Source organism: Colletotrichum graminicola (genome assembly GCF_000149035.1).
Source record: "Colletotrichum graminicola M1.001 genomic scaffold supercont1.73, whole genome shotgun sequence".
NCBI lineage: Eukaryota > Fungi > Ascomycota > Sordariomycetes > Glomerellales > Glomerellaceae > Colletotrichum > Colletotrichum graminicola.
The window spans coordinates 66,899-92,285 of NW_007361077.1; the positions used below are offsets into that span (position 1 = coordinate 66,899).

Sequence of the window (25,387 nt, forward strand, 5' to 3'; positions counted from 1 at the left end):
TATAATATTAACTATTACCTAGATATTAGTAGTATAGATTAACGCTAATTAGCTAGAATAACTATAGCTAATTTGCTATAGATCTACTAGATCTATAGGGATATTACGTAGTAGATTTACTATATAATCCTATAATAGTTTTTTTTCCTTTATGTATAATTTAGAACTAGTATTTACCCCTATTATTTGTCACTTGCCTATTAATACGTATGGTTAACCGTATTACCACCCTGGTGAAACCAACACTAGAATTGCCATTTGCATGTTGTATTTTTCATGAATGTCAAACACTATTTTGGATTTGGATTTATCAGTCATATATTCAGTGCACCCCTAGCTTTAACAAAGCTTGTACTGTAATTCATCTTTTATTTGGGCATCAAACTCCTACCCTGGGATTCACGCCAGCGCGCGAAGAATCTCAGTCCGCTGCTTATTGATTATTTGGCCCCCAACCACTTATCTACGTAATGATGGTACCCAGCCGCCGGAAACAAGTTTGGTTCCACATTATACAAGCAAATGCTTTGGCATGATGAAATAAATGACGATGTCAATGATGTTTATACAACCAGGGACTTGCTGTTTCACGTAAGAGACAATCTGGCTTCAGCCATATCAACTATCATTAAAGACCGATTTGCTATAAGTTAAACTAGAGTCGGATTCGACCACTAATCAGGAGGAAGCTGGATATCGTTCCCATACCGGCCATGCTTTTGTAGTACTAGCTGTAAAATCTAACTCGTAATTCGCCTGTCATGTTTGAAACACAAGCTCTTTTTGAGTGAGGCAAGCCGCAACACAGCCACTGATTACAACCTATCGAGTAATCTTCATCTGTCCGAGATTCTGTAACCCTTCCGCTGCTGTCCGCGTTATCTTACCCCCTTGCCAAGCCAGGTAGGTCCCGTCATTAGATATCTATAGCTCATCTGCCATGGGATGTGACTTTGTTCTTGCACCTTCTAAAAAGATACCCCCTAGTCTATAGGACTAGAAGGCAGTGTCAAGTGCGTGGGAACACCAACTACTATTCTCTCCCTACCTTCTCACACACCCTACACTCTCCTACTTTCTCTCCTTTGTTTCCCCTATACCCCCATACTCTTCTAACAATCATTAACACACTCCACTCTGCGGGCAGCGGCTAAAGGCCGCGACGCGGGTAATAGAGCACGGACAAACCTAACATGGATGTACAAATAGTACTGTACAACTGAACACATAGGTGTGCCCTATATGACCTAACTGCGCTAATACCGTAGGAAGGAAACATAGAGCACGCCGTACGGCACCTGGCAGCCGAAGAGCCCTTGGGCACTTGACGGCGCGGACGGTACTTTCAGGTTAAAACTCCTAGGCAAGGTCGGCGATGGAACATACACGATAGGCCGCTTGGACGATGGATGAGTGCTGTGTATATTATTCCTAGAAGCTGGCTACTCTAGGCGCCCTTTGTCCTCTTACAGGAACGTTTCAGGCGTTAAATATTACAACAACAACAACAACAACAACAACAACTATAGCTCATCTGGGCCTCCTATAGTAGGAGCTGTTTGGATCACTGTGGGTCAGGAGACGGTATCCAGTTTAGTAGTTTCTTAGCGGCTGTGTCTGGCGAGTAACAAGCCAGGGGCTGCCCGAGGCACATCTCAGGATATTCGGAACGTATCTTCTTCCGTATACGTAGACCAGATGTGGCTAGCATGTTTGACATACCGTTGGAACTGCCATCAGGGGCAAAGTCTTACGCAGTCCCAAGTACTCTACAGATACGAAGTATTGGCGCGGCAGAGGTCTGTGGAACGAGGGATAGTTAGGTAGGGGCCATGCTCCGCCACTTATGGCATGAGGCTTATGTGTAAATAGAAAAAAGATGAACCAACCTACCGGCTGTAGGTTCAGGTTTTACTAACATAGGTACGAATGGTTGGACTGCACGGAATTCCGGATAGGTTCATGCCGCTTGCCTACAAAACGCAGAGGAGGTAGATCAAGGTGCAGGAGGGATCTCTGGGCTCTTTATGCGGCCATAAGACCAGGCAGTCATCGTGGCCTGCACTCATGTCGAGCCAGAGAGATCCTGAATTCTGTGTGCGATGGCCGCGGATGGGCTATCAGCCCTGGTATCCCGAACAGTGTGAGTGGGAAGCAGAACTTGGCAGTGCCACACTGCCAAGTCCGAAGCCTCTGATCATGCTTGGCTTCAGGGGCGGAAACACACAAGATACGAGGTTTTCAAGCAAGGCCAGGACCAGCACTTGATCATGCAGAAATCAAGACAGTGACTGCTAGCTACTATGTATGCACAAATACCAATTACAGCTTTATGCACATCTCTGGATCAGGATCCAGCTAATTACACAAGAAGCCATCAATCAGTGGGTAACTGATCCACAGCATTCTCTGGAAAGATGCACTCGCAGAAAAGTCTCAGCGAAGGAATCAGCGGTTTGCGTACGCGAGACTGTCTGGCATATACAAGCGAACTCTTTGCAGAACCCTCAAGACAACAGAGAGCCTTCCCGTTTGTATTCTGCGTATGTAATTATTGTACGGGTATGTTGTTTACTTTGGGAGGAGCCTGACTCGCGCAAGTGAAGCACAGGAGCACTCCGTCGGCACGTCCTGCGGGTGATTTCGGTCAAGTTGAGAGACCAGGGAATACCGCCGAGAAAGATTCCGCGTTCGAGCGGAAAGGCTTTGGAAGTCTACGCGGCTAATGGTGTAGAATGAAAAATCCTCAAATGTCGTTCCCTCGTGTCCCCCGCCGGCCCTTGTCAAGGGGCCGGGCTACCTTAAAGCCGACCCAAGCTAGGGCGGAGGGTTGCAGTGCGGACGGGGCCCCAGATGAGGTCACTGGCCACTGGAGGAACGACCCTGGCGAAATAACCTTAATGCTTAACCCAAACTCTGTTGTTCTGACCTCTAATTTCGTCAACGCCCCCTTCGCCTCCCAGGGCTTCCAAGCCGTCCGTTCAGCGCCGCGAAACCTCGGAACCGTACCGAACTCCTTCTTTCGCCCCGAAGAACCCTTGCCCTCACCTACTAGCGAGCGGAGCCTGGTTTGATTGTGCTTGGAGCCTCCCTGTTTTCTGCTCGCTTTGCCATGTTGGGGCTGCAGCTCTTACAGGGGCTTTATCTTGGCGGGGGTTTCGGGTGGCTCAACATGAAGGAAATGCCAGCTCCTCATACGCACTAAGAGCTTGGAACTTTGGCAAGCTCCCTTTCCAGCATCTGGTACCGGTAGTTACATTAGTGCTGTGACCTGCCCCTTGAACGCCACACACACATACACCCCTGCTCATCCTTTGTCTCTTCCACACCCAGATGGCCAGATTAGGTGCTGCTGACATGTGTCAGGTGTCGTTCGTGGGGGACTGCCTGTGGAGAAGAAAACATTTCTGTACGGCTTCGGGGTTCCTATCGAGACTATGACTTTTTCTTCTCGCATTGTGTGACTGACCAGCTCGGGAATTGCCCCAAGAATCACGCTTGCCACGTAATGTTATCTGCTATACCGAACCCCAATGTCGCCGTCGTGGTACAAAGCACAATGCACGCATACACTCAGGTCCATCGTTCCCGAGTGCTTCTCGTCCTCTGCGCTTCCAAGAATCAGCATCACATCCCACAGCCGTGATCCTCCCGCGATCACCACAACAACCAGGCCACCTATTCAGCTCCCCAACCGTCTGACGATATCAAGTTTCATGTCCCAGCCCAAGTCCGCGCAGAGCCATAAACCCTCCTTCTCACCGACGGCAGGATCCAGTTCCGGTCTACCTCTTATCATCTAAAAGGGGCCCTTGTCAGCCAAGACGACCACCCCTGACAGTCACAAGCGTCCAAAGTATGCGAACTAGGCCTCAACTCCGTACATGCCTGGCCTTTACCTCGACCTAACTTGTCAGTTGAGATTCAGCCCTGGCCAAACTCCCCTGCAAGGGCCGCAAAGCCAAAACAGACAGGCTATTCCTTGCTCTTCATCCCTTCTCCCAGAATCGTCCCATCACTCTCATGATGGCATCGCTACGTTTGATCCCGCTCCGACCCCGGACAGACTCCCAAGGTGGCTTGGGAGTGACCTTGTATCCCGTCCTCGCTACCGCTTTCGTCGCGCACATCTCGCCTGCAGTGTTAGTGACCCAAAGTCGGACTTTGTATCTTCTCAAACACTCCCACTGGAGCCGCTCCACGGAGGACGTCTCCTTCACACCAGACTCCAACACGCCCTTGCCCAGCCCGCTCAGTCCTGAGAAAGGTCCGGATGGACAGGTCCACACCTACCCAGTGCCATCCGATCTTCCGGGTGCCGGCTTTTGCGGCTCATGCTGGTCAGCCAAGACAACCAAACGAACCAGATCCCTCCCGATATAATGACTTCCCCCCTTCCCTCTCGTAGTCTATGGTGACCAGCAGGACTGACTTCATATACGCGCCCTCCTTCATTCATTCGTTTCTTTACAGCACTAGGCGACCAGTCTCGCCCAGCTCGCTGTCGTTTGTTTATTTCGTTTCATTCTTCCAGAGACCGGTATCTCCACTTCGATCAGAGGCGAGCCTCATACGTTCCTTTATTCCTTCTTGTGTGTCTTACCTTCCTTTTCTCTTACCGACCACGACCCTTCGAGCTTTCTACACGACCCCGGTTCCTGTTAGACCGACACGATGCTTTCGCGATACGGAGTCCTGACGTGGCTCGCCTTCTCGACGTTGGCGGCCGCCGGGAAGCAGGAGTGCGAGGCCATAACCGAGACCGTCCACGTCCCTACCACGATCCGCGAGACCGTTCATGTCACCATGCCGGGGGAAAAAGAAACAGTTCATGTGACGGTTCCAACCACGATCCACAAGACTATACCTGTTACAGTCAGCGAAGTCAAGACCATCCACCAAACCGTCACGACAACCGTCAAAGAGACGGTCCACGTCACCCAACCGCCTCAGACCGTCAAGGAGACAGTTCATGTTACCCAGCCGCCCAAGACCGTCAAGGAGACAGTGCACGTTACTGAACCGCCCAAGACCGTCAAGGAGACGGTCCACATCACCGAACCGCCGAAGACTGTTAAGGAGACTGTCCACGTTACGTTGCCTCCTGTAAAGGAGACAGTGCACGTCACTGAACCGCCCAAGACCGTCAAGGAGACGGTCCACGTTACGTTGCCTCCTGTAAAGGAGACGGTCCACATCACCGAACCGCCGAAGACTGTTAAGGAGACAGTGCACATCACCGAACCGCCGAAGACTGTTAAGGAGACAGTGCACATCACTGAACCGCCCAAGACCGTCAAGGAGACAGTGCACATCACTGAACCGCCGAAGACTGTTAAGGAGACAGTCCACGTCACTCAACCGCCGCAAACTGTCAAGGAGACAGTCCACGTGACGTTGCCTCCTCAGACAGTCCATGTTACTCAACCGCCGCAGACCGTCAAGGAAACCGTCCATGTTACCTTGCCTCCTGTAAAGGAAACAGTCCACGTCACTCAGCCACCACAGACTGTTAAGGAGACGGTCCATGTGACGCTTCCTCCTCAGACGGTGAAGGAGACGGTCCACGTCACTCAGCCACCTCAGGTTGTCACGCAACCACCCCAGATTGTCAAGGAAACAGTCCACGTGACGCTACCTCCCCAGACTGTGAAGGAGACTATCCACGTTACTCAGCCTCCCCAGGTGGTTAAGGAGACTATTAACGTTACGTTGCCTCCTCAGACTGTGAAGGAGACAGTTCATGTCACTCAGCCGCCTCAGGTTGTCACACAGCCACCTCAGATTGTCAAGGAGACAGTCCATGTTACACTGCCTCCCCAGATTGTTAAGGAGACTGTCAAGGAGACAATTCATGTCACTCAGCCTCCCCAAGTTCTTACGCAAGCACCTCAGATTGTCAAGGAGACAGTTCATGTCACACTGCCTCCTCAGACTGTTAAGGAGACCGTTCACATTACTGAGCCAGCCCAAGTTGTCACTCAAGCGCCTCAGATCGTCAAGGAGACAGTCCACGTCACGTTGCCTCCTCAGGTTGTCAAGGAGACTGTTAGGGAGACAGTTCATGTTACTGAGCCAGCCCAAGCTATCACTCAAGCGCCTCAGATTGTCAAGGAGACAGTTCACGTTACATTGCCTCCCCAGATTGTCACAGAGACTGTCAAGGAGACTGTCCATGTCACTCAGCCAGCCCAAGCTATCACTCAAGCGCCTCAGATCGTCAAGGAGACAGTCCACGTCACGTTACCTCCTCAGGTTGTCACAGAGACTGTCAAGGAGACTGTCAAGGAGACTGTTCATGTCACTCAGCCGGCTCAAGCTATCACTCAAGCGCCTCAGATTGTTAAGGAGACAGTTCACGTTACATTGCCTCCCCAGATTGTCAAGGAGACTGTTCACGTCACTCTGCCTCCCCACATTGTTAAGGAGACCGTCCATCTCACTCAAACATTGAGCCAATGCACTACAACTGTGGCAGCTCCCGTCATGGGCCACCAGACCTCTGCTCCACCCGCTGCCCACTCGATGCCGGCCCCTCCTCCTGCTCACCAGGTTGCTCCGCCTGAGAAGCACACAATGGCGCCGGCCAATCCCCACATGCCCGCCCCCCCGGCTCATACCCCCCCACCCCCAGCACCGGCGGCTCCCGTACATATGATGCCTCCTGCGGAGGCGGGCACCTCCTGCTCACCAGGCGCCGCCCGCAGAGGCCATGCCAGTACACACACCACCCGCCGAGGCCATGCCGGTGCACACACCACCCGCGGAGGCTATGCCGGTTCACACCCCCCCAGCGGTGGCGATGCCCGCCCACGAGCCCGCCCAGACGTCGGCCGCACCAGCAATGCCGACACATCCCATGAAGATGAGGTTCATGCGGCGCGCGTAACGCTGAGATGGGAAGGAGGTGATCTAAGATGGAAGAGGATGGATATAAGCCCTAGATGAAGGTGCAGATTACCCTCTGCGCGTATAACTTTCTTACATGTAATCTGAATATTAGATGGTAGCTATGACGCTGGGAGAAGTTTGATACCCTGCCAGCCGGCCTTGAATGGACCTTTTAATTACCCTGTGTTTTTGTATCGAGCCAACTGCTGCTTTATGAGGGTTGATGAGTGACTTAATAGCAGACCGCCGAGCAAAATTTGTGCTGCGCATGTCCCACAAGTCATCGGGCCATTTGCATCGTCATGAGCCATACATATACATGTGGTTCTTAAACGTCATCGGGGCTGCACGGCAATACACGGCTTGTCAAACCCTTTTTTTGGTTCCGCAGCGCTTGTGGTGGTTCCACGCAAGATAGGCACCTGAGGGTCTCGCAACGTGGAAGGACCTAGCATACTTCATAGTCTTGAGTCGTGGCTTTCATTATTGGGAATCTAGGCAGCTGTGCGTGCGTAAACCCGTACTGAGTTATCTACATCAATCATAAAATTACTAACACAAATGGCTCTCACAGCAGGTGAGTCACAAGCACTGACAGACCGGCCAGGGACATAAGCATTGCGGAGGCGGAGGGAGCGGATCCAGATGCCGGTACAGGCCTCGATGTGGTCGTGGGCGACGTACTGTTGGTTGAAGACTTTGTGGCATTGAACCGGGCGACGATGAACTCAACGGCTTCGTTGGTGTATTTTTTGAAGTAGGACCCGTGGACAGTGGTGTCGTTGCCGAGATCGCAGTAGATGTCTCCGGTGTCGCAGTAGGACTCGATCTTGGGAGCGTAGCCCTTGCACGCCGTGACGTTCTCGCGGGGGAAGAGCTGGAAGAGGAGAGTAAGGGTCAGCAGCCGCACTTGCACATACACAAACACCCTGAACCGAGCTTCAAAATCAAGGAAGGCGACTTACCCCGTCGTGGGTGCTGGTGCCCTTGTTCCAAGAGGCCGAGGTGTTGTGTGTTGGGTCCCCGAAGAGGATGGCGGCGATGACTGCGAGTTTGATCCTGTCAGCCCAAGATTCCTATTATCCCTTTTTCTTTCTAGAGGGAGATTCTAGGGCAAGAAGGCAAACCGACCACTGTGGTCTATCACAGACGCCGCCACGGGAGTCGTGAAGTTGAAGTCAAAGTCCATGTTGCCGCTCTTGAAATCCTCCGTGTTGCCACACAAGGTATCGCCTACAACTTGGGCGCCCTGGGGTTCGTGCGTGTCAGCTGGGGATCCCCGAAAACCTAATTCGAACCCGTCTTGAGCTTCGAATCCAGCCGCTCCCGCCTCGGCAAACTCACCTGGGAATAGCCCAGCAGTGCGATCTTGGAGTTTGGGCACTGCGAGCTATATTGCGTCAAGGCGATTTTCATGGCCTCGGCACCAGCCGCGACCGAGGTGGAGTAGTTGTCAAAAGTCGCGGGGTAGTTGATGGCCTCAATCTGCGACCCCGGGATGGATGCCACGACGCCATTGGCGACGGAGCCGATCCTACCGACCCCAGCGGGCTCGTTGCTGCCGCGAGCCACGATGAGGTGAATGCCGGTGGCGCAGGTGGCCGCCGAGTCCTGCGCAGAAGCGCTAGCAGTGAGGAAGCCGGCGACGGCGAAGGCAGTGGTGGTCCTCATCTTTATGGTTTGGGAAACTATGGATAGTGTCTTACAAGTTGTGGCTACTGCCGGGCGAGGGTTCGAGGGTCGGATCGTGGAAGGGTGAGAACTCGTAATCGTGGGCCAAGAGCTTCAGGCAGAATGCCCAGGGGAAGGCGAGGTATTTGAACGAATTGCCGGCGCATTACATTGCAAAATGACCACCATGATTACCCGCCAAGAAGGCAACAAAAATAACGATGGTTCCCTGTTTGGAAGGTCTCTAATCATTCCTCCTAAGCAGGACCGTACCACTCACCGCTGCATCTGGGTTCAACGACACGGCCTAGCCGGAGCAACGTGCTTCAATGAGCTGGGGAGGGTTGAGGTGAGGCATGATGTATGTGCGAATCGTCAAGGGCTATCCCAGGCGGCCCACATTGAAAGAAGAAAGATAAAGCCCGTTCCCAACGAACATACGCAATTGATATTCCGCCATATTTCATATACGCACATAAAGTTTGTCATCGGACAATCGGCATTGGTGCATGGGTCCATCGACGAGCTTCCGCGCCTGGTTAGTCCCTCGTCGTCCTGGCGAGGAGGTAACCTCAAATGGGAGAGCTAAACTGGGGGCTCGAGGATGCAATTCAACAGGCTTCGGCGTTAGTTCCAAATCAAGCACAAAAAGCATTACCCCGAGCCCGAGGCCTTTGGATTCTTTTGACGCGTGACGTTATGACTGTCTTCATATACCATTACCATTGGTCAATCAGACCCGCTTGATCGTGAGGGGAGATGCGAGCCTTGTGGACTTTCATTTGCGGGGTAGGAGAATAATCATCTATGGAGCTCCGCTCAACCCGGATTGCTAATTCCCCGGTTTGTAGGTGGTCATGCGTTGGATGAACCGAGGTTGTTAGTTATAGGGCGATCGAGGGCGGGTGGAGTGCAGCAAGACAATCTGATGCACTCCAGACACGAAGCATGGTGCTGTCGGAGGGATAGAAGACGTCCTTCTCAATTAGTACTTTTCCATCTTTTTTTCGGGAGCATTGCGGTCTTGGCTGCATACATTGCCAATAGCACATCGGCCAAATTAGGTGCCTTCTTATCTCGAGGCTTTGGGATGATGACTCTCACGAGTTAGGGCACACAGCGAATAGGGGTCATACTCTAGGTGCAGAGAAGCTTGATTGTAAGAAATGGGTTCCTAAGAGTGAGGGCCTATAGAAATACGAGTCCCGAGGGCCGAGGTCGGTCAGGTGACATCGCGTATGACGTGGCTGATACTGTCTGCCACGCCTATTCGTACCAAGACTGTTTTGCTGCTATCAGATCGCAGTCCGCATTCCCTTTCAAGACGAAAGTCTGGCGTTTGAGTAATGGTCCCCGGGCAACGCTACAACTGGAAAATGACATGACGATTTCTGTACGAAATCACAAATGTATATTTGGATAATAACCCACAAGCGTTACCAGCCTGATTGTTACCAAATCGGAAACAGAGACAAATATGAAATAAGCATAAAGTTGATATAATGCCGCAAAAACGACGCCGTTAATCGCAAGCAGCAATTAACGCCTAATATGTCCTGTGACATATAATGTACTGAACTGAACATAAAGGAACAGACCCGACGCGTAAGGCTCCGTATGCCCTATTGTAGCCTATATTCACGTCCAATGACGAATGACAATAGGGCTCAGTAAAATCATTGGATCCAAGCCGTGTAATACGCTTGGCAAACGATTGCCAAGCTCATAGCCGGCCAGTCGCTTCGTTTCAGATCCGGTGCGGTGTGCGATGGAAGGTCAAGTAAGGTCTCCAACCTCATAATTACAGTCAAATAATATTAGTGGTCGTCCTTGGCACCTCTTTTACCGAAACCGATGTCAAACGGCATGGGTGAGTGCCAAATCGTCCTTCATAGACCGTGAAATTCCTGTCATGCCCTTACTGAATCTGAAGGGGGGTTATGTCAGCACATTGGCAGTTGGCCTTGCTATTTTATTTCCCCGTGGCTGCTGAGACGCTGCTGTGGCGGCCCCTTATTCTGTATTGTCTGACAGTCGCCTGGGGGCCTTTTTGTCTGTTTTTAGACCTGCAGCTTGGTAGCCAGGTGGTGTTGAGATATTTTGCGTTGTTTCTCGGCGCAGGAGTCACATGACAAACTATCGTTATAGAGCTATCTGCCAATTACATAGGTACGATCCGGTAGACATGGTACACATCATCGCGCAGGACGCCCAGGAAATGCAATACACAGTGCCCCGATGCCAGCCTTCTGTCAGTCTTCATTTCTTCTACCCTCTTTTTCAGAATGTGTCACCAAATCGCCGACTTTTATAGTGCTTGCCGCTGCTTGTACTGCCAACACGTTATTGATCGTTGTCATAGCCATAGGACGCCGGGTTAAAAAACACACCATCCTTGTCGGCTATGCCTGTTACGACCACACCGATTATGCTTTTCATGACCACACCGGTACTTCTCACGATCATACCAGAAGGCCTTTTATTCTTCACTGCTATCTGAACAAAACATCTAAATGGGGCTGAGTTGGCCGATACGACATTATTCATCAATATATTCGGTAAAGATTTAGCAATTTGAGTAGGTTTCAAAGGAACAGATTCCCAATTCTACACCGGCCGGGAAGAAGCTTTGATCATCCTAAGAGCCCTTGCTTTGGTTGATCCGGCCGTATCCGTAGATGAGCTAAGTATCCAACTAAGTTTACCTGTCACTACCCATTCGTTCGGACGAATTTAGTCTTTTGAGGCTAAACCGAGCTGCCTCCTCATCGCCCCCTGTTGACATCGAAATGTTTGTCAACAAGTTTGATGACTTTATAGTTCGGTATGACACGCTCTCGCATACTTGGGGCGATGGTACGAAGAGCGATGCCATTGCCGCCAACGGCTACTCCCTGAGCATAACAAAAGACTTCCTAGTGGCTTTGCAGCACCTTAGACGACAAGACGAGGGCATCTTGCTTTGGGTTGACATTATCTGTATCAACCAAAAGGACACAGACGAAAGGGACGCATAAGTTGCTCAAATAGGCAAAATATTTAGTCAAGGAGACCAGGTGAGAATCTGGCTGGGTGCTGAGTCTCAAGCATCAGAAACAGAAATGCGAATGCTTTGAGCCCTTGATGGAGTCTAGTCGTCCAGGCAGGTTGTGCACAGCCTCGTCGCCGATGAAGACGCCACCAGGGCACTCACGCTTCTTTTGCAAAGACCCTATTGGACCCGTTTGTGGGGTTTCCAAGAAGTCATTCTTGCTTGAGAAGCAACCGTTCATTGAGGCTCGCTTTCGGCAAAATGGTCAACGCTACGAGCTTTGGACGATGCCACCGGTGATTCCACGTGGTAACAAAATCCACAAACCCGTAAAACATGGATAACGGGGTTTCGCAAGGCAGTCTTCGGAATCTCTCAATTCTTTATCAGCCCACCAGAAGCCCGGAAGACGACCATTAATGTTTGTATCCGACAAAGACTCTGCTATCGGCGGATCCCCGAGATCAACTGTTCGCATTGATAGGTATCAGTGACATGAGGTCTCTGTTGAAGGCTGATTACTCGAGGTCAACCCATGATATCTACATGGATGTCTCAAGAAGACTCACACGCAGAGACGGAAATCCTTCTCACCGCAGGACCTCGGAACCCGGAAAACGGGGTGGACTTCGGTCTGACTTCTTGGACACCTGATTCTCGTGGCATGAGCGGCGTTGATGTACGGTATCTAGCCGCTAGTCACCGGGGGCATTTCAACGCGTTCAAAGACAGGAAGCACAGCCATACTCGCTTTGACTCGCCCTCGGGTCAAGGCATCTTCAAAGTCGAAGGAGCCATCTTTGATACGGTTAGTGAGACAGCATTCTTGGGAAAGGAGGAGTTAAGGCGCAATTGGATCATGGGAAAGTTCGACCCGATCCGTCGCCATTCACGCCCGCGAGCAAGCCAATTCTTCAAGACCTTTTTCAAATAATGATTCTTTACAACATAACTATGTACGGTGACTCCTCTGCACAAACGACTGTGACCAAGAAAGAGAACAGATTACGCTTGGCGCTTGGATTCATTAATGATTTCAGTGAGTTCCATCAAAGACAAAAGTCAGCAACAGACAAACAAATGGATATAACCTTTCTCCAATGTTTTCACGAGACAGATATATTCGAGGAAGATGTTCGAGAGGACTCTGGTTTGTAGAAAACAGAGCCTGATACTCTGTATTTGTGCCGGAAGGAGTACGCAGTCAAACTTGGGCTGTTTGAAGTTTCGTCTACGTTTGGATGATAGTTTCCGAAAGAAGGGTCGCTCAGTAATCGCATCATTACGGGAATTTCTTGATATCAGACCTTATTAGGGACATCTTATTACCGCCATTTTGCCGAAGCATAATACGTATCACCACTATCCAGTCAAATCACTCATATTAGGACTTTCAACGACCAATCGTCTGCAGTACGTCTGATAAACTCGCTTGTTAAGTTTGCCTACGACAGCTATTTGGTTTGTGATTACGGAGCATACCAATTTGTGCTACTGTATGTATTTTCATTTTTCCTTGAAAAGAAAAGAAAGCTATTTTGATTCAGCCTCGACCGTGTTCTTTCTCACGACGCCCCTGGCAAACTCCCCGAAAGTTATGTGCTGGTCTGTATCTACCTCCTCTCCAAGGTTGGGCTGTGTGAATACTGCGAGTGTGTTTCGCGCCACCCTTCCATTACTCATAGAGGGCCGAACGCCTCGCACGAAATGCGGAACAGCCTTGAACTTCCCCTTCGTGATCTTCTCCAACGCCTCTCCTGTCTGGAAAGCAATGCAGTCTCTCGGGATCTTGACTTGAACCGTCTCCCCAGTCCGAGATTTGATGTAGAGGCCGGCCAAAGGATCCGGACTTCCCGACATTTCCTCCAGCGGTGGAAGTGTCGAGCCAGTCTCGGGGACAGAGACTACAGTCGATGTTGTATGTTCGTCAACAAACATGGCAGATGTCAAGGCCGTCAACACGGAGTGGTCCAAATGTACACCACACCAATCATCCTCGTTCACTTCTGAATTGTCCTGAGATTGAGGATAGTAGTGAAGTAGTCTAGCCTTGGTGGTATTGCTTGTGCTGACAACGTGCTCGACGTAACCTTTTGTGTAGCCGTCGATTTCCCGTTCAGCGTATTGGTCACAGGCTCGCGCTACTAAAACAGCAGTATCGATCAGAAGACGGCAAAGGTTCTCGAGGCTGTTCTTGAAACCAGGCAGAACATCCTCTCCGGGCCAGATGTTGGGTGAGAGATATTCCGGGAAGTTTTCTGGGGAAAATTCGGCAGTGGGTTTTGCACAATCCAGTTTGGGGTCTGTGTAAAAGGCGCAGTTGGCGTAGAATGATCCTTTGAAGGTGTCCACTTGTCCGTCCTTTAGTTGCTCCTTGCCTAAAGACCAGCCGGTGAGGTATTTTGCAGCTGGATTTTCAATCTTGGCTACGGCAATGCGTCAGCTTCTGCCACCGAATCCGGAATCGCAGTAGCGTACCGAGTTGCATTTCAGAGAGGTTTCCAAGGTATGATGCATAAGACAGTGCCTGACGCCGAAGTTGAGGGAACTCGGGGGGGACATCTTTCACTACCAAGATTCCAAGAGAGTCTGGCCCAAAAGCTTCCACGAGCGTTTCGAATGGAACATTTCCTAATGTCGTGGTTCGGGATTAGAATGAGTTAGAATAGGCGCATGTTGTGAACATACCCGCTTTCAAATCAGTGAGTGACACTACAACTGGTTGAGCGATGTTGACAGCCGGTCCGCTCATTGTAATAATTTGTGGAAGGGTTTCGTAACCTGGCGATATGGGGCACCGTGGACAATTCTAAGGCTTCAAAAACTATGGTATCATGTGTGACAAGTCTGCACAACCGAAGCCCCGAGTCGACCCAGCCTTATATATCGATTCTCCGTGGTGTGGGTTGGAGACACGATGTCCCGCATACACTGTGTCGTCCTGGGACAGATTTGCTATTGGGCAATTCTTACGAGGTCCAGGAGTTGGTTTGGGTATGTGGAGCGCGCGTAACAAACGCGCAATAGAGCCACTTATTACAAGATCCCATCGGTTAATCCCGATTGGTTGATAATTACGATCCCACGCTGATGAGCAACACAGTCCAACTGTTTCACGGCACCACTGCGGCTGGAAACCCTGATTGGCCGGTAATATAACATCTTTGAATTCCTCTTATGAAGACGAATTTGTGATCGTTGACTTTCGAAATGTTTGTTTCTTACCGGAAGGAGTCATTTTACCCCATTGCTGCATAATGCATCCCATTGTGTCATAAGTCTTCTACGACAATCGGGCCCAGAATATGTGCCTTGTTGCATCCGCCAACCTTACAAATCTTTGACCGCATATTGGAGGTAGGAGGTAGTTTTGTTAAGACAGGTTTACCATCATGCCCTGGCGAGAGCCTCTGGTAAATCTTATGCACCTGGCCCGTCTCTTGTACAGGAACATCTTCCAACCAGAACCACCTCGAGTCTGGCGGTACTAATCCGCTCTCGTCCCGGCCGGTTTCCTCAAGTAACAAGGCCCCCAGAATCCCGTGCATATTTGATACTACATCCCAGGAGACCATAGATGATGGAATTTCGTCAAGGGCCTGGAGCGCCGTCATGCGGATATCGTGATTCCTGCAGGCGCGCACAACCGTGCAGAGGGGTAAAATGAGACCCTGCCCGAGCAGGACAGACGTTGGAGGTGGCTGTGATACACAGTCGCGATAGAGATCGACGCACTGGATCGTGAGATCCCGGAATTCTTGTTCGAAAGCGTCATAAGCCATCTCGGTTGGGTCGAGACAGCATGTCAGGGTTATGTAGAGAAGAAGCCAGTGTATCTGCACAATTCTCAGGCCCTTCTTAGTTCCAGTGTCGATTTTCGGACTCTGGATATAGTACTGAATGATGATTTTCCACCTATGCAACTGCGACAGAAACGTTTGCTGGTGGGCGGTAAGATGGCCAAGGGACTCCAGTGTGACGCCTTCTGCTGTCGCATCTGCAGAGGTGCCGACAAAGCCAACGCCAAAGGTGAAAAACCTACCCCATGTGATGAAGAATTTCGATATAGACTCGTGTTTGGGGTTGTGAAAGTCCGAGCCGGGATCAATCTTGAATGGATGAGTATGCCGACGGAGCGGTTGGAGTGATTGAGAGACATGGCTCATTGCTGCTATGCAGGGCAGCACATGCTCCATATCGTCAAACTCGGAGTCTCGAGACTGTGGTTCACTGTTGACGGAACCGCTCTCAAACATGGTGATGCAGTCCTTTAGAACGCCTAGGCATGAGTTGAGGAGAAGCTGCGCTGTCTTGGGCTCTCCCTGGAGCAGCTCGTAAATGACAAGTAGTAGGGTAGTGATGACAATGGTCGTTGGTGACGATGCCGTGATCAACTCCATCCGTTCTCTTAAAGACTTCACTGCTTGTAGATGATGTCGCAGAGCAACCTCGCGATGTTCTGTTACACCTTGGCCATCCGATGAGGGTGGCAAGACCTTTTCACGATGTATACTTGGTTTCGTGTCTTGCGGCGAAGAACGGATGAGGGCGCCGACAGCAAGTATCGAATGATGAATACAGTCGTCTTGCAGGCCTTCACCAATGACCAGGTGAGACCAGTTTGGGCTGGTATAGTAACCTGCCAGGTTGGTGGAGACCTGATGGCGGAAGTAATCGAAGTAGATCCCATCTTTGCGGTAAACCTCTGGCAAATTCGACAGAGACCGAGGGATTTGCGGCCTGGTGGGTACGACGAGTGCGGAACTGCAAGACTCGGTCTGGGATGGTGTGGAGCGAGGAGCGATGAGTAGCGGGACCGTTCGGCGGACAACGTTCTGCGTTTGTCTTCTTCTCCTCCTGTCGATGCGATCCACGTATCCTTCGCACGTCACGCCGACCTTTTCGCATCGGAAGCATGTGGGCTTGCGCTCGTCGCACTTGACATGGCGCGTCTTGCAGGTTGCACAGCCGGTACGGGCCTTCGGTCCACCCGCCCTCCGCCGCTTGGTCTCCTCCGGCGGCGAGGCCCGTTCGCTAGGGGTGGCTTCCGGAGACGCCTCCCGGAGCGGCTTAGGCAATATCCAGGGCCCGATCCTGGAGGCCAGGTCTGGGCCGTGTTGCTCCATTTGTTTCTAGGCCTTGTGCGCGACTCGGGTCGGATTGGCTGGCTATGCGAGTGAAGTGGTACGATTCCGGGTCTCAAGAGTGAGAAATCTCACGGAGCAGAAGAGAGGGCTCACCTCAGCCGCTCAGCGAAGATTTGTCTGGGGATAAATGCAACGCGTCAGTTGGGGACAAACGTCGTATCCACCGGAGTCCCCGGACTGCGGGGCTCATGCATGGCAATGGATGCAACATTATTCGCGCGTTCTCTTATCATAACCTCGTGTGACTGGTCACCTGGTCGCTCGTAATTAGTAGACCAATCAGAAAGAACGTTGTGGTCTCCTTGGGGGCTTCTACTATGTAGATGAAGATGCGGTCTGACTTGGAAAATCACCCGAAGATTTGGATGCATTTGTTGTCCAAGGTCAACACTGGAATGGTGACATTGCTTCGTTGTGCCGTTTACGATAGAGGCTTGCGTCAAAAGCGTTAAGAGAAAGGGTCTGCGCAGAAGATTCCAGTCTGTGACGGTGGCTGGACAAGCAATAAGAATTTGAGTCGAGTGGCTGACATGGATCGTCATTTTATCCTCTGATTCAATACCGGTAGTGCTATGTTTATCATTTTGCCCATCTATCCGCTCATGACCATGCAATTATGGGCTTAACCACATCGCCGCGTTTCATAGCTTTTACAGCCGATCCAAAATCGCCAGACTGGAAAACCTTTATAAGCTTCTCAACAGGAAACTTTCCGTCTCTCCACCACCGAACCATTTGAGGAATGTATTCCGTCGTGTTGACGTGTCCCTGGATAGCCCCAAAATACTGCTTCCCGCTGACCATGAAACTCTGCATATGAAGCTCGAGATGAGCCTCCGGCATACCCGTTCCAACCTGAATGATCTTGCCCATGTACCGTGTTCCTTGGATCTGGGCATTAAGAAGTGGCGGGTAGGCACTTGTGTCGATACAGATGGTTGCTCCTAGTCCATCTGCGGCCTCCTTGATCCTCTCCGTGACTTGTGCCATCTCTAGCCCGGTTGTGTTGATAATGTGCGTTGCGCCAAGTGACTTCGCCAGCTCGAGGCGGGAATCCAATCGGTCTATTCCAATAATGGTCTTGCACCCTTGGTTCTTCGCGGCGATGACGGCTGCCAAACCGACACCTCCCATGCCCGCGATGGTGATGCAGTCCTCGGGTCCGGCTTTCGCAACGTTGACGACAGTTCCGCTGCCGGTTTGAAGACCACACCCAAGCGGTGCCAGTATCCTCAGCTCGTCACGAGTAAGACCAAGGCCATTGGCGTTGACAACGGACTTATCGCTCACAACAGTGTGGTGGGCTAAACTAGACTGGCCAAAAAAGCGACCGCTGATTCCGTCAGAGAAGACAGGTTCACCCATGAAGTTGATTTCGAAAAAGTTGGTGCAGTGAGATGGCGGTCCGGTTTTGCAAACGTGGCACGATCCACAGTATGAGAAGGAGAGGAAGACCGCATCGCCGGCCTTGACCTTTGTGACGCTGCTTCCAACACGGACCACGTAGCCGGAGCCTAGCAAAAGAAGTCAGCGCTTAACCTTTATTATTAGAGCTACGAGCTTGTTCAATGCTTGCCGCTATACCTTCATGCCCAAGAACCCTGGGATAATACACGCCAGGAACTCCTTTGTCCTCGGCCGTGTCGCCGCAGTGCAAGTCTGTATGGCAGATGCCAGAGGCAACAATCTCAACAAGAACCTCATCTGCACGAAGCTCTCGAAGATTTACCGGTTCAATAGCCCATTTCCCTTCGCTGAAAGGGCCTCTGGCAACGATGGCCTCCGACGTAAAAGCCATTTGGTTAAGGTTGGGTTTGTCGTTATAGGGTTCACTGGGATGGTCTTTCGGAAGACTATTGGTAATTTCAAGAACACATCTACTGAAGTGTAGGATGAAGTAGGTATTGGCTTAGTGGTGTGTGTTATTTATTCTATCTCCTTATTGGGTGCTGGAGAAGAAATTGAAATAGGGTGCGGGGTTGGATTGTGACCGGTGATAAGCGGGGGGCGCCTGCGGCACTGAGGTATCCGTACTCCGATTGCTTATCTAGGTAAACATCACCACTAATATTTTGATAAGATGAAACGAAGCTAATCACAAGAGTTGAGCATCTTGAAAAGACGTTTTCTTTCTTGAAAGACCATGTGGGTCGTGCAAATCAATTCACGTAATATACCCGGTTGCGAGCCCGTTGGGACGAGATGAGACGGTTTCCGCAGAACGACCACACCTGCCAACTAAAAAAACCATTCGGATTGTTGGCCACATCCTTTAGAGATCGAGAGGTTACGGACCACTGCGGGACTGTTGAACAGCGGCCTGTGTTCCCATTAGTAATATGAGGAACACTGGCGATGGAAACTTGCAAAACATCCAGAAAAATCAGTATATTCTGTTCCGCAAAAGTCTGTCAATGCCCAAAGAGTCTAAACGTTAGGCTTTATATCATTTGTAAGGGTTAATTAGGTAGTAGAATATCCAAAAGCTCCTTTCGCGCATAAACCAGGATTTTGCCAATTGATGGCACGCCTTACCCTATTTGTTAAATTGTTCTAGACTTCATAACTGGTCGATCACAACTTACCCGGTACCAGAATGTTACAATCCGTATAAACCGAAACGTAGCCATATCGACTTAGAGCAGCTGCATACCTTGCCCTTTTTCTAATCAGAGCAAGGTCATGAACACTACTGCTGATCCTTAGAATGCCGTGTCACTTTTGTTTCCCGCATGGCTTGGTGCTTTGACCACTGATGAGTATCGGGAAGTCGGGAATGGAGAGTTGTGAAACACCTTCCAATACCCATACTTCCGCCACATGACGTGTCTGGAAGAGTTTTCCCGTGCTTGTGAAATCGAGTACAAGAGACTGACCCAGATACCCGCACACAGAAGAATGATGGTATTCTGATTTCTCGTGAGCAGCAGTAGCTGAGAGGCCTCCGGGGCTAAGGATAGGTGTAGGGACTACTATTTGGTGAACAACTTGATTGACTGCTCCGTCTTTCATTCCATAGAATGTTAGGGGTGCATCCATGCTACACGAAGAAAAGAAATAGCCGATGTCGTGTCAGTACGCCACCTGGCCGCACAGCTCAATTCATGACGATCAGACTTACGAGTACGAAACCTACCCCGCACAGATTGCTCGGTGTGCTGCTTTAGATACACGTGAGGCTCACTCGATGAACCTTGATGCGGAGTTTTTGTTCAGCCCGCCTGTCCCACTCTTCCCGCTTCGGGACCCCCACACCCGACGTTTTGGTTGCATGGTGATCGATTCCGCTGCATGGCTCAAACGGCTTGTATTGCCTGCTGACTTAACCCGGATTATGATCTGTTGGTTACCGTATGGGCGATAGGCAAACGACGCTGCGTGCATGAGGCCCACCGCTTCCAACCCCTCCCCAAGTGCCTAGGTAGGGTGGTCCTACCTTAATTTGTGACACTCCGGCTTCTTGCTGCACTGCCAACTGTTCGTGTTTCGTCAGCAGCACTTCGCACTCGTATGGAGGACCTACCTGCAAACAGGATGGCCTAGCGAGCTTTCCGGCTCGGGTATTCATACTCGCATGCTACGGTAACAAAACAAATGGTGGAGGGTGAGACGAACGGCGTATATTACAGCCTGAGACCCCTCGTACTTTTTCAAAACATAACCTCCGACTCAAGCACACCTTCCCCTTCAAGTTTCAAATATTTGGTCACCAGTGCCAAAATTCCTCGATGCAAACATGAACGCCACGGCAGGCACGCCGCTGGAGAGCACACTTCTCATCGAGGCAGCAAACAGATGGCCTATCGCTGCAACGGTGCTGCTTACCTTTGCCTTTGCTTTCGTTGTGCAGTCGGTCTTCAAGCACGATGCATTGTCAGAAATCCCCCTAGTTGGAACAGAATATGGCGGACAAGAGAGCAGGAGAAAGAAATTTGTGGATGGGGGTGCCAAGAACCTCTATTTGGACGGATACAAGAAGGTAGGTTAATGAGTATGGACTTGGAGAGGCCATGGATTGATGATTCACCTTCTGTAGTTCAAGGAGCAGGCTTTCCGGATTACTTCAACAAAGAGTCAGTGTCTGATCCACGAGATAAGATGTCGAGGCTTAGTGCTGACTTTTCTTGACAGAAGCAACCAATATCGTTGTGGCCCCGAAGTTCATGGACGAGCTTAAAAGGCTTCCTGATGACGTGTTGAGCTTTAATGAAGCTATAGAGGAGGTTGGTTCTCAAGCACAAGAGAAGAATTCCAAAAAGGATACTGAGACTGAAATATCAACAGAGCTTACAAGCGAAATACACTGGCGTCGAGACAAATATCGAAATGCTTCCTCGTTTAGTTAAGACATCTCTAACGCCGGCTCTTGGTGTGTTTTCCTTTCCGGCTGTTACATTTAAGAAGTTGCTGCTTACAACTATTTAGTTCGACTCAACCCCATCATATCTGACGAGGTTGTTGAGGCGATGCGAGTCGAGCTACCACAATCGAGTGGATGGACCGAGGTCAAGATTATGGACAAATTGATGCGCATTATTGCAATGGCGTCTGGCCGCGTTTTTGTCGGGCCTGAGCTGTGTCGGAACGAAGACTACATCGATTCAGCTATCAACTACACTGTAGACCTATTGAAGGCAATCCGGAAGGTCTCTACTATACCGCCATGGATACGCCCTATTTTAGCGCCAAGGCAGCCTGAGGTTAGGAGGGTACACAAGCGCATTGCCGAGGCAGTTGAGTTTCTGAAGCCGATTGTCAAATCCAGGAGAGAGGCATCTGAAGATCCAGATTATCAGAAGCCCGATGACATGCTGCAATGGATGATAGACACGCAAGAGAAGTCTGGCGACAAGGACAACAAGAAGCTTGCCCGATATCAGTTGGGTATCAGCTTCGCCGCTATTCACACTACGTCACTGACGGCTACCAACACGTAAGTCTAGGTTTCCTATGTTGTTCGACCTACTGACTCGACTACTCAAGGCTATACACGCTAGCATCAATGCCTGAATTCGTTCCCGTTCTTCGCGACGATGTGCAACAAGCTTTGGCTGACGCCAACGGAGTTTTCACCAATATCGCAATGCAGAATATGAAAAAGCTAGATAGCTTCATCAAGGAATGCATGCGACACTACGCCATGGGATTTTGTAAGTCTCCTGAAACCTCTTCATTCTCCTGTCTGACGTTGTCAACAGCGTCCTTCCAGCGAAAAGTCCTCAAGACATTCACTCTTTCCAACGGCCAGGTTATTCCCGCGGGTTGCATAATCGAGGTACCTGTTATCGGTATCTACAACGACAATGAATTTTTTCCAGACGCAGACAAGTTCGACCCCTTGCGCTTCTATAAGATGCGCCAGTCGAAGACGGAACAGAAGACAGTATCCAAGCAGGTTGAGATGGTCGCGAATGCCCAATTCGTCAGCGTGAGTCAGACTAGTCTGACTTTTGGGTATGGACGTCATGCTTGCCCAGGTCGCTTCTTTGCCGTAAACGAGATCAAGATGATTCTGGCAACACTGCTGTTGAACTACGATTTAAGGAACGTAGCAGGAGTAAAGGAAAGATATCCCAATTTGGTTTCTGGAGCAATAGTAAGCCATATCCTGTCCTACAGAGAATAACTTGGCCCCCTAACTCTGCCCTATAGGTTCATCCCGATCCCGATAGAGTGCTTCTTCTGAAGAAGTTGTAGTGAATCACTCAGTACTCGAAGAGTCTATACCTCTGGATGTGCTTCATGGCGAAGAATGTTAGCCTATGCATGAGATACTAGTCAAGTATGAGATGAATAGTTAAATCGCCAGCTATAAGATCAAGACAGTCATGAGTAATTAGAAGAGCAGGTTGATTTGAGCAACATAAATATGTTACAATTACCTAGAGCTAGTCGCTGCCAAGAGAAAACCAGATGATTCAACGATGGGCAGTGTCGAACTTTTGTGCTTGAGAGTCTCGTTTGAATTCATTTCCTACGTCATGGCATGCACACTTTCTCTTTATAGTAGTCAGTGAATATTGATTGGACTGGCGTCCAAAGATGGTTGAGAAATTTGCGGATATTACCATATTGGTTTACTCAAGTAGACATAAAACAAATGGGTAATATATCCTTGAGCTCAATCAAGCCTTGTAGAGGACTTTGAAGACCCAACCGAACTCGTCCTCCTCGATCAAAGCTTCATCCACCTTGATCTTCAGCTCACACTCGGATCCCGAGTTATCTAAGTCCCATTCGAGCTCCTCGCCACCGTTCACTCCGAGAAGACTGACAGAATCACCCCGAAGAATGGGAATCGGGGCCTGGATAGTCACCCAGCCGTCAATGGAGAGTGGCTTCTCCAAGAACACGGTATAGAATGCATCATCAGTCTGTGTGAACCTCACATCTGGCCCTCCAATGATCTCGCTCTGCACGAACCAATATGTCGTGTTAAAGATCGCTTCCTCATGGCTCTTGATCCACTTGCCAGCCTCACGTAGATTTTTCATTTCTGCCTCAACGATGGTCCCATCTGCCCTCGGTCCGATGTCCAGAAGGAAGTTGCCATTCTTTGACACCATGTCAACGAGGGAGTATACAATCGTGGTAGCGTTCATGTATTCCTCAGGCTTCGTTGCCCGGTTATATCCGTAGCTGTATGGGTCCATGCCACGATTGCTCTCCCACTTGCGGCTCTGAGCAGACGCAAAGGTCTGGTATTCGGGAGTGTCGAAGTCCGCCGCCTCTGGAATGCCGCAGCGTGAGTTAATGGCGACCTGTCGGCCCTCGGCACGGGCCTTGTTCCACCACTCTGCCGCGAATCCTGCCGTGCCGTTGGCGGCGCCGCAGTCACACCACATGATATCGGTACCATAGTCGTATGCCAGAGTCTCCATCTGAGGAACCATGAGATCGACAATGAAGTCATTGACGGGCACGTGTCCGGTGTACGGCTCGGGTTCGCCTGTGTAGGGGTTTGGGGCCAACGTACCCGGCCACGAGACAGCTGATGGAGTCGGGAACTGGACGAAACCGTATGGGCCAAAGTCTGGGTTAAACCACTCAGGTAGCGAGAAGTATGTTCCCCGCTTCAAAGAAGGCTGATATGTCTCGGCAGCATCAAATAATTCCTTGAGAAGGTCACGCTTGGGACCATAGTGAATTGCGGAACGGTTCGAAGTCTTGCCTGCGTCAAAGAGAGCAAACCCATCGTGATGCTTCGTCGTGATAACAAAGTACTTGGCGCCGGCATCGGCAAACAAGTCAACCCACTCTTTGGCATCGAATTTGGAGGCGTTGAACTCCGGAAAGGTATCATCATAAGCCCAGTCAGGGCCGTAAGTATCGAGCCGGTATCCGTAGAAGTTGGAGCGATCGCCTTCGGGATGATGGGTAGAGTACCACCAGAACCACTCTGAATAGCTTTCGTAAGGCGTCGAATTTCCCCAGCCAGTAACAGCATACGGACCCCAATGGATGAAGACACCGTACTTGGCGTCGTCGAACCATTCCGGACTTTCATGCTTCGAAAGACTGTCGGAATCTGCTGTCCACTCAGCCAAGCCAATTTCAACATTGTCAACCGATGTCGTCCTTTTGGTATCCTCGCTGCTAATCTCTACGGAGACACTAACGAAACCGTCGGAAGCTCCATTAACACCGACAGCTACAATCTTTTGGTCGCCGGGGCAGAGCCGCTTCAGATGCCCTGGACTAACAGTGTGGAAACCATCTCCATGGATAGTCAAGTTGAGACCATTTCCGGACACGCACGAAGACCCGGCATTGTTGATGGTGACCTCCACTATTTGTGTATCATTGCCCATCCACTTCTGCGTTGGCCGGACTGACTGCACGCCAACATCCGGTGATTGCTGCCACAAGGAAACAGCAAAGACATGAAGCCGGCCCTCGGTGGCATTGTTCTTCACTGGCAGGATGATAGAGCTCAGCTTCTTCCCCGGTGGCAGAGCCGTGGTACGCTCGAAAATATGTGAGCTGTTAAAGTCAGAGCCATTGGCCGTATATCTACTCGGGAAAATGATCTCGCCGCGATTGATGGTCAAGAAACTGAACCAATTGAGTGTGCGGAGCTCAAATTCTGACGTTGTGTTGTCGGAGTAGACAAAGGAGACATTGCCGCTGACTGTCGAACCCTCCACGTCTCCAGCGACGAGGAAGGAGGCCGAAAAGTAGGTAGCCGGAGGGACGGTGACTTTTTGACCATTACAGATCAGATTATCGGGTTCCGCGGGACCGGTGTAGCCAGGGAAACTGTAATGGATTCCTGTGTCAGGAGAGACGAACTCTGGGCCAACCGTGGGCTCAGGGAACGACTGGTTGAGTGCGTCGAATGATGCCTCTCCAGGTCGAGTTCCGAACCCTTTATTGTTGAAGAGAGGGATCAGATCAAGTGGAACGGAAATCTGTTGCATTGATGTCAATAGAGTTCAATGAGGCTTCCAATCGCTGGGATGCTCACTCCATGGGAAGACGAGTTGCTCACTTCCCCGAGCGCAATCCCGGTCAAACACAGCACCGAGAGAGAGCTGAATTTACTGAAACCTTTCATTCTGAAGGTTGTGGTTTTCCGAGGCCCGAAACACCTGACCTCTGCGCTTTAATGGGCAGAGGAGCCCGCGATCCTTAACTATTAACGGCG

At 50.5% G+C, this 25,387-nt stretch overlaps 8 protein-coding genes across 8 annotated transcripts; 3 read left to right on the forward strand and 5 right to left on the reverse strand.

Moving 5' to 3' along the window:
• Positions 1–4,674: 4,674 nt before the first annotated feature.
• Positions 4,675–6,948, forward strand: GLRG_11022 (uncharacterized protein; the record flags this gene model as incomplete). The annotated part of the gene is made up of 1 exon (XM_008101743.1): positions 4,675–6,948. The coding sequence occupies one exon, from the start codon at positions 4,675–4,677 to the stop codon at positions 6,946–6,948; it is 2,274 nt and encodes a 757-aa protein (XP_008099934.1).
• Positions 6,949–7,459: 511 nt separating this feature from the next.
• GLRG_11023 (cutinase) lies at positions 7,460–8,562 on the reverse strand (the record flags this gene model as incomplete). The annotated part of the gene is made up of 4 exons (XM_008101744.1): positions 7,460–7,768; positions 7,857–7,936; positions 8,023–8,140; positions 8,236–8,562. 4 exons carry the CDS (start codon positions 8,560–8,562, stop codon positions 7,460–7,462), a joined length of 834 nt encoding a protein of 277 aa, XP_008099935.1.
• A 2,789-nt stretch (positions 8,563–11,351) lies between these two features.
• Positions 11,352–11,579, forward strand: GLRG_11024 (uncharacterized protein; the record flags this gene model as incomplete). The annotated part of the gene is made up of 1 exon (XM_008101745.1): positions 11,352–11,579. One exon carries the CDS (start codon positions 11,352–11,354, stop codon positions 11,577–11,579), a length of 228 nt encoding a protein of 75 aa, XP_008099936.1.
• Positions 11,580–13,126: 1,547 nt separating this feature from the next.
• GLRG_11025 (uncharacterized protein) lies at positions 13,127–14,345 on the reverse strand (the record flags this gene model as incomplete). The annotated part of the gene is made up of 3 exons (XM_008101746.1): positions 13,127–14,019; positions 14,072–14,224; positions 14,282–14,345. The coding sequence occupies 3 exons, from the start codon at positions 14,343–14,345 to the stop codon at positions 13,127–13,129; spliced, it is 1,110 nt and encodes a 369-aa protein (XP_008099937.1).
• A 520-nt stretch (positions 14,346–14,865) lies between these two features.
• Positions 14,866–16,719, reverse strand: GLRG_11026 (uncharacterized protein; the record flags this gene model as incomplete). The annotated part of the gene is made up of 1 exon (XM_008101747.1): positions 14,866–16,719. One exon carries the CDS (start codon positions 16,717–16,719, stop codon positions 14,866–14,868), a length of 1,854 nt encoding a protein of 617 aa, XP_008099938.1.
• Positions 16,720–17,340: 621 nt separating this feature from the next.
• On the reverse strand, positions 17,341–18,538 carry GLRG_11027 (zinc-binding dehydrogenase; the record flags this gene model as incomplete). Its single annotated transcript, XM_008101748.1, has 2 exons — positions 17,341–18,254; positions 18,325–18,538. 2 exons carry the CDS (start codon positions 18,536–18,538, stop codon positions 17,341–17,343), a joined length of 1,128 nt encoding a protein of 375 aa, XP_008099939.1.
• Positions 18,539–20,476: 1,938 nt separating this feature from the next.
• GLRG_11028 (cytochrome P450) lies at positions 20,477–22,437 on the forward strand (the record flags this gene model as incomplete). The annotated part of the gene is made up of 8 exons (XM_008101749.1): positions 20,477–20,719; positions 20,777–20,813; positions 20,872–20,963; positions 21,025–21,109; positions 21,166–21,673; positions 21,724–21,890; positions 21,939–22,336; positions 22,393–22,437. 8 exons carry the CDS (start codon positions 20,477–20,479, stop codon positions 22,435–22,437), a joined length of 1,575 nt encoding a protein of 524 aa, XP_008099940.1.
• Positions 22,438–22,865: 428 nt separating this feature from the next.
• On the reverse strand, positions 22,866–25,160 carry GLRG_11029 (alpha-L-fucosidase; the record flags this gene model as incomplete). The annotated part of the gene is made up of 1 exon (XM_008101750.1): positions 22,866–25,160. The coding sequence occupies one exon, from the start codon at positions 25,158–25,160 to the stop codon at positions 22,866–22,868; it is 2,295 nt and encodes a 764-aa protein (XP_008099941.1).
• Between the last annotated feature and the right edge of the window lie 227 nt (positions 25,161–25,387).